Raw genomic sequence first — 16,884 nt, 5'->3', positions numbered from 1 at the left:
ATCGTTGAGTTGGTCAGTCTGAATGAAGTACAAACGTGAACGCGCATGAACGATAATCGTTCATCGTTATAACTCAGAAACTGAACGATTCTTTCAATGATTGAACGATAAATGATATCGTTAACGGTAATCGTTCAAAACTTGTTGTGTGTGTATGCACCTTAACACTGAAAGGAAATTGCAGCCAAAGTATGAAAAAGAATGGTTGGTAATTATATTTTCCATACATTTGGCCAGGCACAGCTTAATAGTGACAGAGGGACATCTTCATGGATTCTATTATTTGTATATATTTGATTTTTTGATATAACATTCCTCCTAAAAATTTTAAACCCATGACCGTGCGGAATGTCCAAGAGTCCAGAATTAAAGGGGACTCTCCCAGCCAATACAGTTGGCCATTCCCCCAATTGCCGCACACTTCCCAACTGTGGTGGGTGGCCCTGAGGTTGGATGACGTGGCTTTGACAGCGAGGGTGGGGCCCTTGTTGACCCAGCTGCACTGTAAAATGGCATGAATCCTGGCTTTGAAGAACAGGGGGTGGTGCCATAATGATGCAATGTGGCAACAACCTGAAAAAGTTATCAAGTATGGTCTCATGTAGAGGAGTTATATGATATGGCAGCAAAAAAGCTGGAGCAATGTACTGCCTAAAATGTTCAATTGCAGCCTCGCAAGTTAAAATGTAGCCCTTTTTGACATGATCACTAAACAAATTAATATGTGTCCAGTTTAGTCAAACATGACAAATTAGATATATCTGGCTGCATGGCGGTCAATGGGCAATTGGCTGATAGAAAAACACAGTTGTCCACTTGTTTGAAAATCAAAACAGATTTCCAACATTTTACATTGTTCATGACAATAGTGAAAGTCCACACACACACACAACCACAACCAATTGAGTGTCAAATTGGTATATATTGGGTATTTGACTGACAAATCACCTTTATGCATAGTTGCTTACTCTCCTGGCATATCTGTGATACTCCAAGATTGATTGAACTTCAGACTCCTGGGGATTTATTTACTAAAGTGCAGTTTTTAGAAGTGGAGATGTTGCCCATAGTAACCAATCAGATTCTATCTATTATCTTCTAGAACAGAGTTGGCTAACCTTGACACTCCAGCTGTTGTGGAACTATATATCCCAGCATGCCCTGCCACAGTTTTAGCATGCCCTAATAGCAAAACTGTAGCAGTGCATGCTGGGTTATGTAGTTCCATAACAGCTGGAGTGTCAAGGTTAGCCAACACTGTTCTAGAAGGTGCTAGATAAATAAGTAGAATCTGATTGGTTGCTATGGGCAACATCTTCTAAAAACCTGCACTTTAGTAAATATACTCCCTGGTGAGTAGACAATTCTCCCAGAAGGCAACTCACTGGCTTGCAAAGCGTGTAGGGCAATGTCCATATGATCAAAGCTCAGCCATCAGTGTGATCAGAGGCCCGATGATGCAATGTGGACACCCACTTTCTGCTGTTACAGTAACTGCATCATGACACTCCACCCACTTTGCACTTAGAGTGTGCACCTGCATTCTTTGTTCCCTACATTGTATTACAAGACTCAGCATGGCAGCACCTCTTATTATGTTTACTCCACCCACTTTACAAACCTTTTTCTGGGAGTACTATGCTTTTCTGTGGCCAACATTAGCCCAATTGATTTGGAAGGAAGTCAGGAGCAGCAAATCAAATGAATTAAAAAAAAGACTAGAGACTTGAGCAATGTGTAACAGCGCTATGCATGTTTCTACATTCTCCACTTATTATTCTAAATACTGTATATTAAGTTGTTTTTTTCAGTTAGTCTATTTTATTATGGTATTGGGTTAAACACGCTGAATTTTGAGGTTAATTGCACTGAAAATTGTTGTTAGAGTCCTGCCCTAACTGTATCTTTATAGATTTATAATAGTTATCAAAGGGTCAATGCACTATATGGTATAAAGTACACATTAAGTGAAAATAGTATTATTTTAACCTAATTTAATTTATTGCGGCAGGTAGAGTACATGGGCAGAAAGTAAGACTTACTTGATCTGTGATAGTTTTTTTTTTTATTTAAGAGCTTTAAAACTATTAAAAGACAAATGTCCTTCTGTTTGGTTAGACATGTATATTGACCTATATGGCATGTGTTACTGTGGAAATCCCCAGCTGTGTGATTAGAACATATCATAAGGAAGGTCAGCCATATGCACTGATTTCCAGCAATGGGTAGGAATGTGGAACTACATAACTTTCGCCAATCATAAGTGGAATAGGGGGAAACAGGATACTGGTATATATATGTACTGTATGTAGTAATTATACTTGTTCATGCTATTGGTAAAATCAGTTTATGTGATTCGATTTTTCTTTTTTTTTGTTAATCGGACTCGATAAGTTCCAGTTAATTAGTTTGTTCTGGAAAAGTTAAAGGTCTCTCTTTAAGGGCCTATTTCAGAAGGGGACGCTGCTGAGTCTGCTCTTGCGTCTGTTGCCATGGCAATAATATGCAGATGCTAGTTTCAGCCCCCCTCTGGTGTAGATGCCTGCGTCTGAGTGTGCAAGCACAGAGGCAACCACTTTCAGCGTCTCTATACGCTGTAACACCACCAGTGATTTTTGACCCTTGCACCAGCCCTATGGCAAGTGCAGTTTCTCCATCTGACTAGAGCCTCTGTGGCAGTGACTGGGTGTCTGGGAATGCAGTCGCTTTTAGTGATATGCCCGCAACACTCCCATAACACGCCCCCATGAGACAGACTATTTTTGCGTTCACTTCTGGCCACCATCCAGGAATGCCTGTCACTTTTCCACCCCCATTTCTGATAGCGTCTGATCCACAAGCGACAGCCTCTTTGTGCGTACACTCTGCGTAACACGTGCCGTAGGGATTTCTGAATATTTTGTGCACGTGCAGTTGACAGTAATTGTTCAACTACGTGAACGTTGGCATTGCGTGTGCCTCCAAATTAGGCCCTAGGTGTCCTTTAAACCAAGCACTGATGCAGAGCAGATGTGCAGAGAAAGGTCTGACCAGAGAGATGAACAGTGCAGTTGTTTGCAAGTTACCTAGATGTGGGAATAAGGAATTGAGAATGAAAAGTGGACAGGACTAATGCTGCATACACACGGTCAGATTATGTCAGATATGAACGATAACGATTGTAAAAATCATTTATATCTTTCACATGTAGGGCATGCATCGACCAATGATGCGCGTTCCTGCATGTCCAATAACTATCTCTGACATCGACTGTGTTTTTTGCAGTCAGGTTTTGACGATTACATTCATTTTAATACTGTCAGAAATCGTTCAATCATTGTAAAAATAGTTAATCAAATCTGACCATGTGTATGCACCTTAACCCTATCTGAGTGGTTCTCAAACTCTGTCCTCAGGACCCCTGACAGGTCATATTTTCCAGGTCACCCAGCAGGTGGACAGGTGTAGTCATTACACACTGATATTGTAAAATATCCACAGGTAGAGACAATTATTTTACTTGTATTCTGTGAGGAGACCTGGAAAACATGCACTGTGTGGGGTCCTGAGGACCAAGTTTGAGAACCTGTGCCCTATCCACTCATATTTCATTTAAGATGGGAACCACAACAGTCTTTATGCCCTTTGGGATAGTACACTACTGAGGAAATTCAAAATCAGCTAATGTGACAAAGACAAAAAAGGAAAAATATATCCACAGTGTATACTAAAGTCCTCCCCCCCCCCCCCCCCAAATGAAAGTTGTCAAACCAAAATAAAGAGGCGAGTGGATGGAGGTGTTATGTTACATTTAGAAGAAACTGATATTTAGGTCCCTATTCACATCAGTATGCATTTAAAATGCGATTGTAATGTGATATTTTTGACGAAGGAAATATCAAATGGATGTACTAACATCCGCACGCAGGGACACAGCTTGCAAAAAAGCTCTGTCCCTGCGAATCCCATCCATACACTTCTCTCTGCATTTTTTGGAAAAAACAACAATAACAGCAACTACTCAGAACTTTGGTAATTGTGAGAAACACATTGTTAGATCACATATAATATAACATATAACATCTAACGTGTCATGTAAACCATCATCATACTGATCCTGCATAGTTAAATCTGAATTTCCCTAGCTGAGGGCCCATTGTTTCTAGTCTTCAGCTGTGTTATCAGTGGTTTATCTTGTGCATTATCCTGAACACCAGGAAAACAGAAGTCAGCCCAGGTGTAGCTTCCAGTGTGACCAGCTCTTCTCTTTAGAAATGACACTTAATACTCATTATAGATTGGGTATGCTAACAGGTGGTGAAGGCACCCATTTTGTGGTCTCTTTTTAATGACATAGGGACTTATTAATTCATTAGTGAAATCCCTAAGGTATGGCTTAATCATGAATTACCTAGGTGAATTCTCCTGAACACTGGTCTCATAGAATGGCTGACTCCCAGTTGGATACACTGGCCACTTTTCCCGGGGCTTCTACAGGCCTCTTCCTCAGATATAATAACCATGGATAGGATGGGAGGAAAGGCTTTATTCAGATACAGTCACAGGCGTAACTACCATAGGTGTGATGGGTGCGGCTGCTATGAGGCCCACAGCTGGGGGCGGGGCGCAGCCTCCTGATAAAGGTCCAAGTGTTTAAATATATTTGTCACCATTGGGCAGTACATAGTTTGCCTCTCATCAGGCACATGCATGCAACATCTATTCACCGCCGCTGCTCTGCAGTGGTGACCGTATCCCCCAACCTCCAGAATGCCTGTGGGACAAAGCGGCCCACAGGTGGGACAGTACCCAAAAAGCGGGACTGTCACACTCAAATTGGAACGCTTGGGATGTATGACTTTAGGGATCTTGCAAACTTTTGGTATGAGGCCCACAAATAACTAGTTATGTGCCTGGATACAGTACAGACAATGCTATGGACCATCTCAAGGACCCTCACTCAAAATGCAGAAAAGTAGCAGATGGAGTGGAAATTATATGATGTTCTCGGGATCTTGTATTCAGTCTTCTTTGGACAAACTTTACTTCCTGAATTTTTGACAAAAATATTTTTTATTCTAACATTTGTACATCTGCCCAATATGCATAATAAACATGAACACAACATTTGTAAAAACAAATCTGCATTCACTAGTGCAAGTGTCTGGGGATATAATATATGTATTTTAATAAGTTTGAATGACGGGTGGGACAGTAATAGTGTAGTATGTTGAAGCTTGGTTAAAAATGGTAAAATTCTCATTTTTGTGGTAAATTTCTATAACCAAAATCAAATATAATTATCTGATTTGCAAAAATCTGTTTTTATAACTTGAAAAGTTTTGTGGCAAAATTAGCATTACCACAACCACCTTGTTTTCTATAACAACAACACACAACTACCCTGGTTTATATAATAGGAAACATAAACTAAACTGTTTTATATAATAAAAACACACAGCTACGCTGTTTTGTATAATAAAAACACACACTTTATACAAGTTTTTTTCCTTTCCATATCATTAATATTCCAAATTCTCAATATGTGGTTTAAAATACACTTTGCTGTATATTAAATTGCAAACAGGATAACTACATCCCCTCACCACTTTGACTGTCATTTAAAGCAGTGTTAAAACAGATGCATGCAATACTGCCATCTTGAGGACACTGCAAAAATTGCTGCATTCTATAGTGGCTAGGTGACTATAGAAATGGAAATGCTTCCTAATTAATCCATACAAAACAAAAGTACAATGTAACAGATTATAATATATATTTTCTTATTTGTTTATGTTTTTGAAATTCAGATTTATTTGTAAACTTTTTTTTTTATTATTTCACTTTTCTAATGACATTATATACATTTTATTCAGATCGATGTTTGGGCTCACATATATGAAATCCATTAGTACAAGGAAAAGAAACAAAGTGGACCCCTGTTATTTGCTAACTGTACACTTGGAAAAGCCACACTTTATAAAACAGATGACATTTGCTTTGCTAGTATATAATAAACAATCTGAATTAAGAAAATATAGACAACAGAACTGTACAGTGCCACCCAATTCAGTTAATCATGATAAATGATGCAGGTCTCTCTCTTGCAGCAAGGAATTTTATATAAAAACACAACTGTTCAATACGTCTATGTTTATAGATTCATGTCCAATTGTTTCACAGTTTGTTGGCAATAAATCAATAAAAATGCAATAAAACTACTTACACTTGTGTGTATTCTTAACACGTGTCCCATCAAGTACAGGGTAATGTGTTTTCCTTCAAGGATTCATTATTACATAAGTTTCTTATCTATGTAAACTATCAAACACACAGCGCATTAATGTAAAAGTAAGAAGTAAAAAGCACACATGGAGAGACCAAGTTAAATGACACTTCCATTAGAAATTATTTTATTCTTTTTAAAATTATTAGAAGACAATCTTTCAATAACATGTCATTTTAGCAGCATTGAAACATTTATATTGTCTGGCTCCAGAACTGCCGGATTATAGATGACCCCTCCGGGAAAGTGAGACTGATGGTTAGAGAAGGGCTGGATTCCAGTAGTGCTGCAAAAAGCAGCCCAATCACTATATAGCTCCAGTATGGCAGATAATACGGGTCTACCTGCTACAGCCATAGTTACTGCTACATCTCACTTTGTTCAAACAATTCCCTTATGTAAATGGGTGGAGTGCATAACTAGCCATTTGTTTGTGCCAGGTTTTTTCCCGACATTTAGCCCTGTAATCTCCATCAGCTGGGTATAATATTATTACAATTATTTACATTTACTAATGACCCAGTAAGGAGTAACTATTCCAGAAATCATTTGTACCAATTGTCTGGAGACAAAGCGGAGACAGCTCATTTGTGGGTTGAACAAATATTAATGAGGATGTACTGTAGCCAATCTTCTTAGGAACTAATGACATCACTGTCAAAGTGATGTCTTTAGTACTTGCATTGGTTCAGACCTCAAAATTGCCGCTTACACTATATGAATGAATAGCATATGCTTTAATAAAAAGTGCGGTTTATACCTGCGAAGGTCCAATAAGAAAAAGAAAAATACTGTATATTGGAGCCTACCGCAATGGTTTTATACCTCAGTTATATTTTCAGTACTAATCCTTTCTCTGCCAGTCACTTTTCAATCCAATTGAAATCATGGAAAGTGTCTTATTGTGACTGTAAAGTATGAGCTTCATAGATGTCCAAGGCAGAACAAACTTTCAAACTGTAGGAAGTACCAACAATACATTCTGTGGTTTATATGTCATCTTACTGAATACAACTGATGATATGTTACATGGAATTTACTAAAGAGGAATAAACATGATTAGTATAAACCAACATATAGATACACACTACCACCTCAACATAGATATGGACATAAAAATACAATACAAAATCCACACGCATCTATAATATACAATTTATGCATCAAACATCGGTAACACAGAATCAAGTAACTACAGTAATGAAAGACAGGGCTATAATATTCACATCTAAAAGAAAAACTATTCATCCAAATATCCTTGGGGGATATGAAACCCTTTTAGATGTTCTTTTTCTTTGCAGTTTGAGAACCCATGTTCACCAATATGTCAGACATGGAACATGAATACACCAACGCAGTAGTAACCTGGTGACTTCACAAATGTAAGGGACTGCAAACAACTACTGTAATTCAATCTCTGGTTTATGAACAGTTTCATAGATCACTAAATAGCAACAACCAACAATAAAATGATGAGTATTTTATCTACATGAGGTGGTTACTGGAATATCAATAAAAAGTTACCACATATGAAATGATCCATAAAAATGCAATACAATTATTTCAACAAGAAAGATGTGGCTCACCAGCTAAAAGGCCATATTCACCAACCAACAACAATAACAGCAACTACTCAGAACTTTGGTAATTGTGAGAAACACATTGTTAGATCACATATAATATAACATATAACATCTAACGTGTCATGTAAACCATCATCATACTGATCCTGCATAGTTAAATCTGAATTTCCCTAGCTGAGGGCCCATTGTTTCTAGTCTTCAGCTGTGTTATCAGTGGTTTATCTTGTGCATTATCCTGAACACCAGGAAAACAGAAGTCAGCCCAGGTGTAGCTTCCAGTGTGACCAGCTCTTCTCAGTAACATCATCTAAGAACATGGAGGCAGCTTCTGACACGGGATAATAAACATTTCTAGCAGGGTGTCTTTATTAAACAGTCTCTGGCCCAATTCTATATTGAGGGACACTCAGAAACCAGGTTCAAATTTCATGGCTTCTCTCAGAGAAGAAGAGTTTCCGACACCTCCGTACAGTGTCCTCAGGAGAAGCCACTGTATGTCCAACCGTACGTGGGTCTGTATATATCTCATAATCGTTCCCACCCTGCAAAGCAATGATATGGCCAGTAAGGTCTGGTAAATACAGCTACGTTTATGCTAATAGAAAGCCAATGTTCTGAGGACTGACAGGTTTGCATCAATTTCAGCACTTGCAATGGCATTATGCACAATACAATGCAATGGAGCTCTAAGGGAACAACATAGGGGAAAATGTACGAAGCCTTGGAGAGTGATAAAGTACCAACCAATCAGCTCCTGACATTTTTCAAACACAGCCTTTAAACTGACCGTTAGGAGCTGCTTGGTTGGTACTTTATCGCTCTCCACTTTCTCTCTCCCCAAAGCTTAATACATCTCCCTGTAAATATTTAGGAGATGTATCAATCCTTCTAAAGAGTGGAGACGTTACCCATAGCAACGAATCAGCTACTACCTATGATTTTATAGAATAAACTTAATAAACCTGCAGCTGATTGGTTGCTATGGGTAACCTCTCCACCCTTTAGAAGATTTAATCTATTTCCGCCTTAGTACACTATGGTGCAGTAAAGCTTTGACACCTGATAATGAACATTTCAAGCACTTTACTAAAAGCAGTGTACAAGGGAATGGCAATCCCATATTTCTACAAGTTATGGCCCGTACACACAGTACGATAACATGTCAGATTTCAATAATAACAGTCCTATCGTTAAAATCTGACAGTTTCTGGGCCCTGCTAACGACCATACGATGGACGATGTGCGTCCACGTATGGTAGTTGATGACGGACTGCCGTCGTCTGTGCAAGCAGGGAGACCTGGTCGATATCGACCAGGTTAGCCTGTTTACTATAGGGACCCGCGTATCATTATAGTAGTGGGGGGTCTGCTGTATGTGCTGGATGCTCGATCCAGCACATGCAGGACAATCAGACAACGATCGTCTCATCGTTGCCGTCATACCTTGTGTACGCAGCATTAGACGTATTGATATAGCGAGCTTTGGATCGAGTAGTGGCTCTGCTCTGCTGCAGCATGACTGTCTGCTGCAAAGTATAGAGATTTACAGAGCCGTAACCAGACTTTTTGGTGCCCTGTGCCAGAGAGAACATTGCCGCCGCCCCCCCCCCCCCCCCACACCATTTTTAAATGGGGACATAAGACAGTGCACCTGAACCTGAAAAATGGCCATGGCCTCATGGGGAAGGGCCAGGGAAGAGATAGGGGAGGCCAGGATAAAAGAAGGGGAAGCTACAAGTGAGAATGATAATAAACAGGAAAATTTACAGTCCCAAACAGCGCCCCCTGCCCTGCGGTGCCCTGTACCATGGCATAGGTCGCACCACCCTAGTTACGGCCCTTTAGATTTACACAGGACTGTCCCAATTTGAGGGCTCTCTCCTATTGCCCTGATTGGGAGGATCGTGTCCTTAGGTTCAAAAAGTTTACTGCTGCTCTGCATGCCCTCTATTAGTGGATGGGTGTTTGGAGAGGAGGGCAGGTGCTAATGCTGGATATGTGGAAGTAGTTAGAGAATTGACAATGTCGATACAGGAATGCAGACGCCAGCATGTCGGCATGGTTGACAATTTTACTTACAGCATGTACACAGGATCGCCAGTAGGCACCCATCTTGACACGGCTACATTTCCATAGTGGCATGCTCATACACCGCTAATACGATTCTCAGTACTCCAAGTTAGGAGTTATGCAATGTGACTTGATACTTAAGAACCCGAGGGCTTTATAGTATATGATTTTGTTTCCTACTTATGGATGTGATAGTCAGTTTTTTTTTTCTCTTTTTTTTTTTTTTTTTTTACTGAATACATTTTTATTGAAGAGAACAGCAGTACATGTAACATACAATAATCCAGGTTACAGTATAGTATTTATAAAAGTACTATATTTAGAGTAACTTCAAAAGGAGGAAAAGAAATACACAACAAAGGGGAACTGGAGAAAAGAGGTAGTGCATACACCCCATGGAGATTAATACAGAAACGATGGCAATTACAATTAGAGCCCCAATCTTATTTGTAGTAAAAAGAAAACGAACTGCGATCAGACCAAGAGAACCATTTGACAATGGGGGACGAAGGGAGAATATTTAAGACCTATAGTTTCCATTCCATAACTACGTTGAATCTCAGAGACAGGGCCATAACTAGGATAGTGCGACCGTGCCATGGCACAGGGCAGCGCAGGGCAGGGGGCGCTGTTTGAGCCTGTCAATTTTCTGACTCACTATTATCCTTCTCACTTGTAGCTTCCTCTTATTTTATCCCCGGCCTCTCCTATCTCTTCCCTGGCCTTTCCCCATGAAGCCATGGCCCTTTTTCAGGAGCGTTATGTCCCTATTTCAATAATAGGGGGGCACCAATGCTCTATTCTGGCACAGGGCACCAAAAAGTCTAGTTACGGCTCTGCTCAGAGATAATTCTTGGTAATCAGAGAGGGTCAGATCTCCTCCAATATTGAGCTAAGTAAGAGGTCTTGGGTGGGAGTAAATACGGAGCTGATTGGTAATGTCAAAGAATAATTATATTTGTACAGCATCATTTGCTCATCAGCAATCATGAAGCTTATACAATAACTTATTTTATGAGAGATGAAAATATTCCTGCTATTGTGGCAATGAGAATATGCCCAATATATGCTGCTATTGTGGCATGAGAATATACCCAATATATGCTGCTATTGTGGCATGAGAATATACCCAATATATGCTGCTATTGTGGCAATGAGAATATGCCCAATATATGCTGCTATTGTGGAAATGAGAATATGCCCAATATATGCTGCTATTGTGGCAATGAGAATATGCCCAATATATGCTGCTATTGTGGCAATGAGAATATGCCCAATATATGCTGCTATTGTGGCAATGAGAATATGCCCAATATATGCTGCTATTGTGGCAATGAGAATATGCCCAATATACAGTATGCTGCTATTGTGGAATGAGAATATGCCTAATATACAGTATGCTGCTATCTTGGAATGAGAATATGCCCAATATACAGTATGCTGCTATCTTGGAATGAGAATATGCCTAATATACAGTATGCTGCTATCTTGGAATGAGAATATGCCTAATATACAGTATGCTGCTATCTTGGAATGAGAATATGCCCAATATACAGTATGCTGCTATCTAGGAATGAGAATATGCCCAATATACAGTATGCTGCTATTGTGGAATGAGAATATGCCTAATATACAGTATGCTGCTATCTTGGAATGAGAATATGCCCAATATACAGTATGCTGCTATCTTGGAATGAGAATATGCCCAATATACAGTATGCTGCTATTGTGGAATGAGAATATGCCTAATATACAGTATGCTGCTATCTTGGAATGAGAATATGCCCAATATACAGTATGCTGCTATCTTGGAATGAGAATATGCCCAATATACAGTATGCTGCTATCTTGGAATGAGAATATGCCCAATATACAGTATGCTGCTATCTAGGAATGAGAATATGCCCAATATACAGTATGCTGCTATCTTGGAATGAGAATATGCCCAATATACAGTATGCTGCTATCTTGGAATGAGAATATGCCCAATATACAGTATGCTGCTATCTAGGAATGAGAATATGCCCAATATACAGTATGCTGCTATCTTGGAATGAGAATATGCCCAATATACAGTATGCTGCTATCTAGGAATGAGAATATGCCCAATATACAGTATGCTGCTATCTTGGAATGAGAATATGCCCAATATATAGTATGCTGCTATCTAGGAATGAGAATATGCCCAATATACAGTATGCTGCTATCTTGGAATGAGAATATGCCCAATATACAGTATGCTGCTATCTTGGAATGAGAATATGCCCAATATACAGTATGCTGCTATCTAGGAATGAGAATATGCCCAATATACAGTATGCTGCTATCTAGGAATGAGAATATGCCCAATATACAGTATGCTGCTATCTAGGAATGAGAATATGCCCAATATACAGTATGCTGCTATCTAGGAATGAGAATATGCCCAATATACAGTATGCTGCTATCTAGGAATGAGAATATGCCCAATATACAGTATGCTGCTATCTTGGAATGAGAATATGCCCAATATACAGTATGCTGCTATCTAGGAATGAGAATATGCCCAATATACAGTATGCTGCTATCTAGGAATGAGAATATGCCCAATATACAGTATGCTGCTTTCTTGGAATGAGAATATGCCCAATACACAGTATGCTGCTTTCTTGGAATGAGAATATGCCCAATATACAGTATGCTGCTATCTTGGAATGAGAATATGCCCAATATACAGTATGCTGCTTTCTTGGAATGAGAATATGCCCAATATACAGTATGCTGCTTTCTTGGAATGAGAATATGCCCAATATACAGTATGCTGCTATCTTGGAATGAGAATATGCCCAATATATGCTGCTATTGTGGAATGAGAATATGCCCAATATACAGTATGCTGCTTTCTTGGAATGAGAATATGCCTAATACACATTCTGCTTTCTTGGAATGAGAATATGCCCAATATACAGTATGCTGCTTTCTTGGAATGAGAATATGCCCAATATACAGTATGCTGCTTTCTTGGAATGAGAATATGCCCAATATACAGTATGCTGCTATCTTGGAATGAGAATATGCCCAATATATGCTGCTATCTAGGAATGAGAATATGCCCAATATACAGTATGCTGCTATCTTGGAATGAGAATATGCCCAATATACAGTATGCTGCTATTGTGGAATGAGAATATGCCTAATATACAGTATGCTGCTATTGTGGAATGAGAATTTGCCCAATCACATATTAGTTATGGTGTAGTAGTGTTATTTCAGGTAGACACGGAAGGGATTATGAGGAGACCTGTTTAATCAAATCGAATAACTCAGTCCAGAGTGGTTGTATCACAGGGTAGGACCAAAAAATATGAATCAAGGTACCTTCCATCCCACAATTCCTCCAGCAGAATTTAGAAGAATCTGGCCAAATTGAATGTAATTTAGCTGTTGTATGATATAAACCATCAATAAGTTTAATCAGCATTTCAGAATTATTTATACATTTGGACAATTTAAATTGTAAACAACCCAATCCATTCCTCATCAGTAAGGGAGATTTGAAGTTCTGACTCCCATTTGGTTTGAATTTCTAACTTCATATCTTCCAGTGAGGAAAGTAAGGTTGTATACCACATAGAGATACCATTTTTATGGTTTATTGAGGAGTAATGGGAAGTTATGTAGGAGGGAGGGGAAGGAAGGGGCTGACAAGTCTCTGATTTGGAAATAGCCAGTGTCGTCAGTTCTTTTTTTAATCTGTACACTCCCCTCCTCTGGTTATGTTCTTTTTTTAAATAATTTGTACTTGTTCCTCTTTTTTTAATTTTGTTTTTATTGGGGACGACTATAGAAATAAAAATATATCTATTTATCTAATCTATCTCCTCCTCCCCGTTAATGTGCAGAGATTTGTCTAACTGGGATACCAAGCTTAGCAGCACACTGACACTCAATCAGAGTGTAGCTGATTTATTCTAATTCACTGACCTCACGACGAATCGCCAGGTCTCACTGCGGCTTTAGAGCAGGGAACAGGTACAGTCTATCTCCTTTCCCCACATACAGTAGCTACACTGTGGAACCCGACGCTGTGTGCGATGAGACAGACAAAGGATAACCTGGGATGCTACTGTAGTATTTCTGTGCTGGTGTCTTAGGTGTTCCTGTATCTGTCCTACTTCCTGTGTGGCTTTGTTGGCTGTGAGTTGTACATCTGTGCACTAGGTGATGATAGAACAGGGAACCTCATACCCATGTACTTTGTATGCACAATGCACCTGTCCTCCATCCCTATTTGGAAATGCCTGTATGTCCTTATGTCTTTTTTTTCTATCTGGAAAATAAAGGCTGAATCTCACCGGTGATGTTTCGTTACCAAAGAAGTGAATGCTGCTAAATTGCTCCTCAGCCAGAACATCCAGACAGTAACGTTTGTCCCAACCTTCCGGGAATATGTCAAAGCTGATCATCCCACCTAGAAGCAGGGGAGGTAGGAAAAGGAGAGAGGACAGGTAAGAGGTCTTGGGTGGGAGTAAATACGGAGCGGATTGGTAATATCAAAGATAAATAATATTTGTACGGCATCATTTGCTCATCAGCAATCATGCAGCTTATACAATAACTTATTTTATGAAAGATGAAAATATTCCTGGGGGATTATGATACGAAATATGTGGGCCTCAGTGACACGGAGAAGGAGAGATTACAGCCTTACATAAAATTGCTGCTCACTGATACAATAGTGCATATGTATATATCTAATGGAATAAGGAGCTTCCTATGGAATCGGTATGAATTGGAATCCCGATAGCGGCTGCCCGACATGGGTGAAAATCCTGATCGTCCCTAAGGTAAGTATTTATAACCTAATTCCCTCCCCTAACCCTAACCCTCCTTAGGGGTGCCTAACCCTAATCTTTCCCCCAGTGCCTAAACCTAACCCCCCTTCCCACGGCGCCTAAACCTAAGTCCCCTGGGGGGGTGCCTAACCCTAAGTCCCCCCCAGGGGTGCCTAACCCTAACCCTCCCTCCCCCTAGCCTAACCTTAACCTCCCAGGGGGGGTGCCTATCCCTAAGTCCCCCCTGGGAGCCCTAAGCCTAACCCTCCCCCCCCCCCCACGGCTGTCCGCGCTCGGCGACCGGCATCTCTTCGATCGGGATGCCGGGCACCAGCCTCCCGGCGTCGGTAAAATGACAGGCGTCTAGATTTAGACGCCTGTCATTTAACCCTCACTGGGATAAAGCAGTTGGGAAGCCGGCTGTCGGGATTAGGTTCGCCGGCTTCCCGGCTGCATACTGTACTGAATGGCATAACTCCCAATCATCTGATGGAACATATAGTCATTTTAATAATATTTTCCAACCTTCTTACCAAGTGTGGAGCTGCTGTAATAATAAAGGGTGCTGCTGCTACAGTGGTATGGTATATATACGCTTTATACAACTTCTCACTTCCTATGGCTTACTTAGGCATATTCTACAGATCTTGACCTCTATAACCAGAAGGATGCATGTGGTTAGATTGCTCCCTATTGGTTACTGTAACAGTAACCACGGACTGACCACTAGAGAGATCCTGAATTGCTAGATGAGCTGACAAATTGCACATGGCATGATGTGGCCCATAACTGCCAACATATGGCCCCTGCTTCTGTCCCCTCTCCTTCTCTTGCCAGGGCTTACAGGGTGCTGTACGAGCAGATGATGGTCAGACATAAATCACAGAAACACCAATGAGACAGTCAGCTCAGCCTATGAAAGCCTCATGCACTTTTCTATGGAGACCAAATATAAATCAGTTACAGAAAAGGATCACACAGGATTACTGGACATGTGGGGTTTCCAAGAGAATGAGGATTAGGAAAGTAATATAAATATTGTGTTTTGGAAATTAGCAGATACAGGAGATCTAACAACACTGTAACTGCTCCACCGCTTTCACATTCTGATTGACAGATATAGTAGCCAATGACGGCAGCATTGGGAAAAAAAAGTGACAGAAACCAGGGAACAGTGCCCTATCCATCTGTGGGAGAAGTAAACTGAGATTAGAGAGGAAAACATGAAATATCAGTGAACAAGAAAAAGATGATAACATGAATGAAACTGCACATAAGAGAAAGGTGTAGAAATCACCTCTTGTAAATTGCAGTCCTTTCCCTGCAAACTCCTTCCGCAAAGCTGCCACAAACTTCTCTCGGATTCTTTCTTTCTGTCAAAACAGAAAAATTCAAGGATAAACAACTAAGGCCGTTGCTTAGAGACAGGTCAGTCAGTTCTGTTCCAATAATGTCACTAATCACTTCTGACACACAACATTAGTGCATCATCCGATGAAAACATCATACATAGGAAGTCTGATTTTTGTAACTGCAGAAGGACACTGGCACTACTGATATTCATATTTTTGTGTATTCTCTATTTAAAAATACTGATTAGGGGCCTGATTCAGACCCACTCGCGAGCGGCTGTCCGCTCGCAAGTGGGTCGATGTTCTGGACTGAGCATGCGCACGACGGAGGGAGCTCCGTCGTGCGCATGCGCCAGACGCGATGAGCGAAGGACTTTCCTTCGCTCGTTGTGTCTGATCAAAGGGGGCGTGCTGTCGATGTTGATTGACAGCACGCCCCCTTTGGTAGGCGTGCCGGGGGCGTGCCTCCCTGACGGGGGCGTTCCCACGGGAACGCCTCCCGTCAGAAGCCGGCCCACTGACATCACTAGTGATGTCAGTGGGAGTGATTTTGGCTCTGATAGAGCCAAAATCACTCCGGAGCTTGCGGTTGAAAACCTCAACCGCAGGCTCCGGCTCGCAGATTCGATGGTCGCGATGGTCACGACCATCGCGGCCATCAAAATGCACGCTCGTATAGCCTGTGGGTGGTGACCCACAGCTATACGAGCGTCCAGGAGGACGCTCCATTTTCATGGAGGCCGGCCCTCATTCAGAGCGTGCGCTCTGCTCAGAGCGTACGGCTCTGAATGAGGGCCTAG

The 16,884-nt window shown here is 40.7% G+C and overlaps 1 protein-coding gene across 2 annotated transcripts in view; it reads right to left on the bottom strand.

Annotated features, from left to right (window-relative positions):
• The window catches only part of PMM1 (phosphomannomutase 1), a 64,205-nt gene that overhangs the window by 14,654 nt on the left and 32,667 nt on the right, over positions 1-16,884 (bottom strand). Inside the window, exons 6-8 of one of the 2 annotated variants that reach the window (XM_088468067.1) lie at positions 16,030-16,105; positions 14,253-14,368; positions 5,471-8,390 (exon numbers count right to left, since the gene is read on the bottom strand). In XM_088468067.1, the coding sequence (XP_088324193.1) occupies positions 8,268-8,390; positions 14,253-14,368; positions 16,030-16,105 (315 nt within the window). In that variant the 3' untranslated portion in view covers positions 5,471-8,267. Of the gene's footprint in view, positions 1-5,470; positions 8,391-14,252; positions 14,369-16,029; positions 16,106-16,884 lie in introns of those variants that run through there. The other variant, XM_088468068.1, reaches the window with a different exon arrangement.

This window comes from Taudactylus pleione, unplaced genomic scaffold (assembly GCF_031769625.1).
Source record: "Taudactylus pleione unplaced genomic scaffold, aTauple2 ptg000080l, whole genome shotgun sequence".
NCBI lineage: Eukaryota > Metazoa > Chordata > Amphibia > Anura > Myobatrachidae > Taudactylus > Taudactylus pleione.
This window is presented reverse-complemented; position numbering and strand designations above follow the sequence as displayed.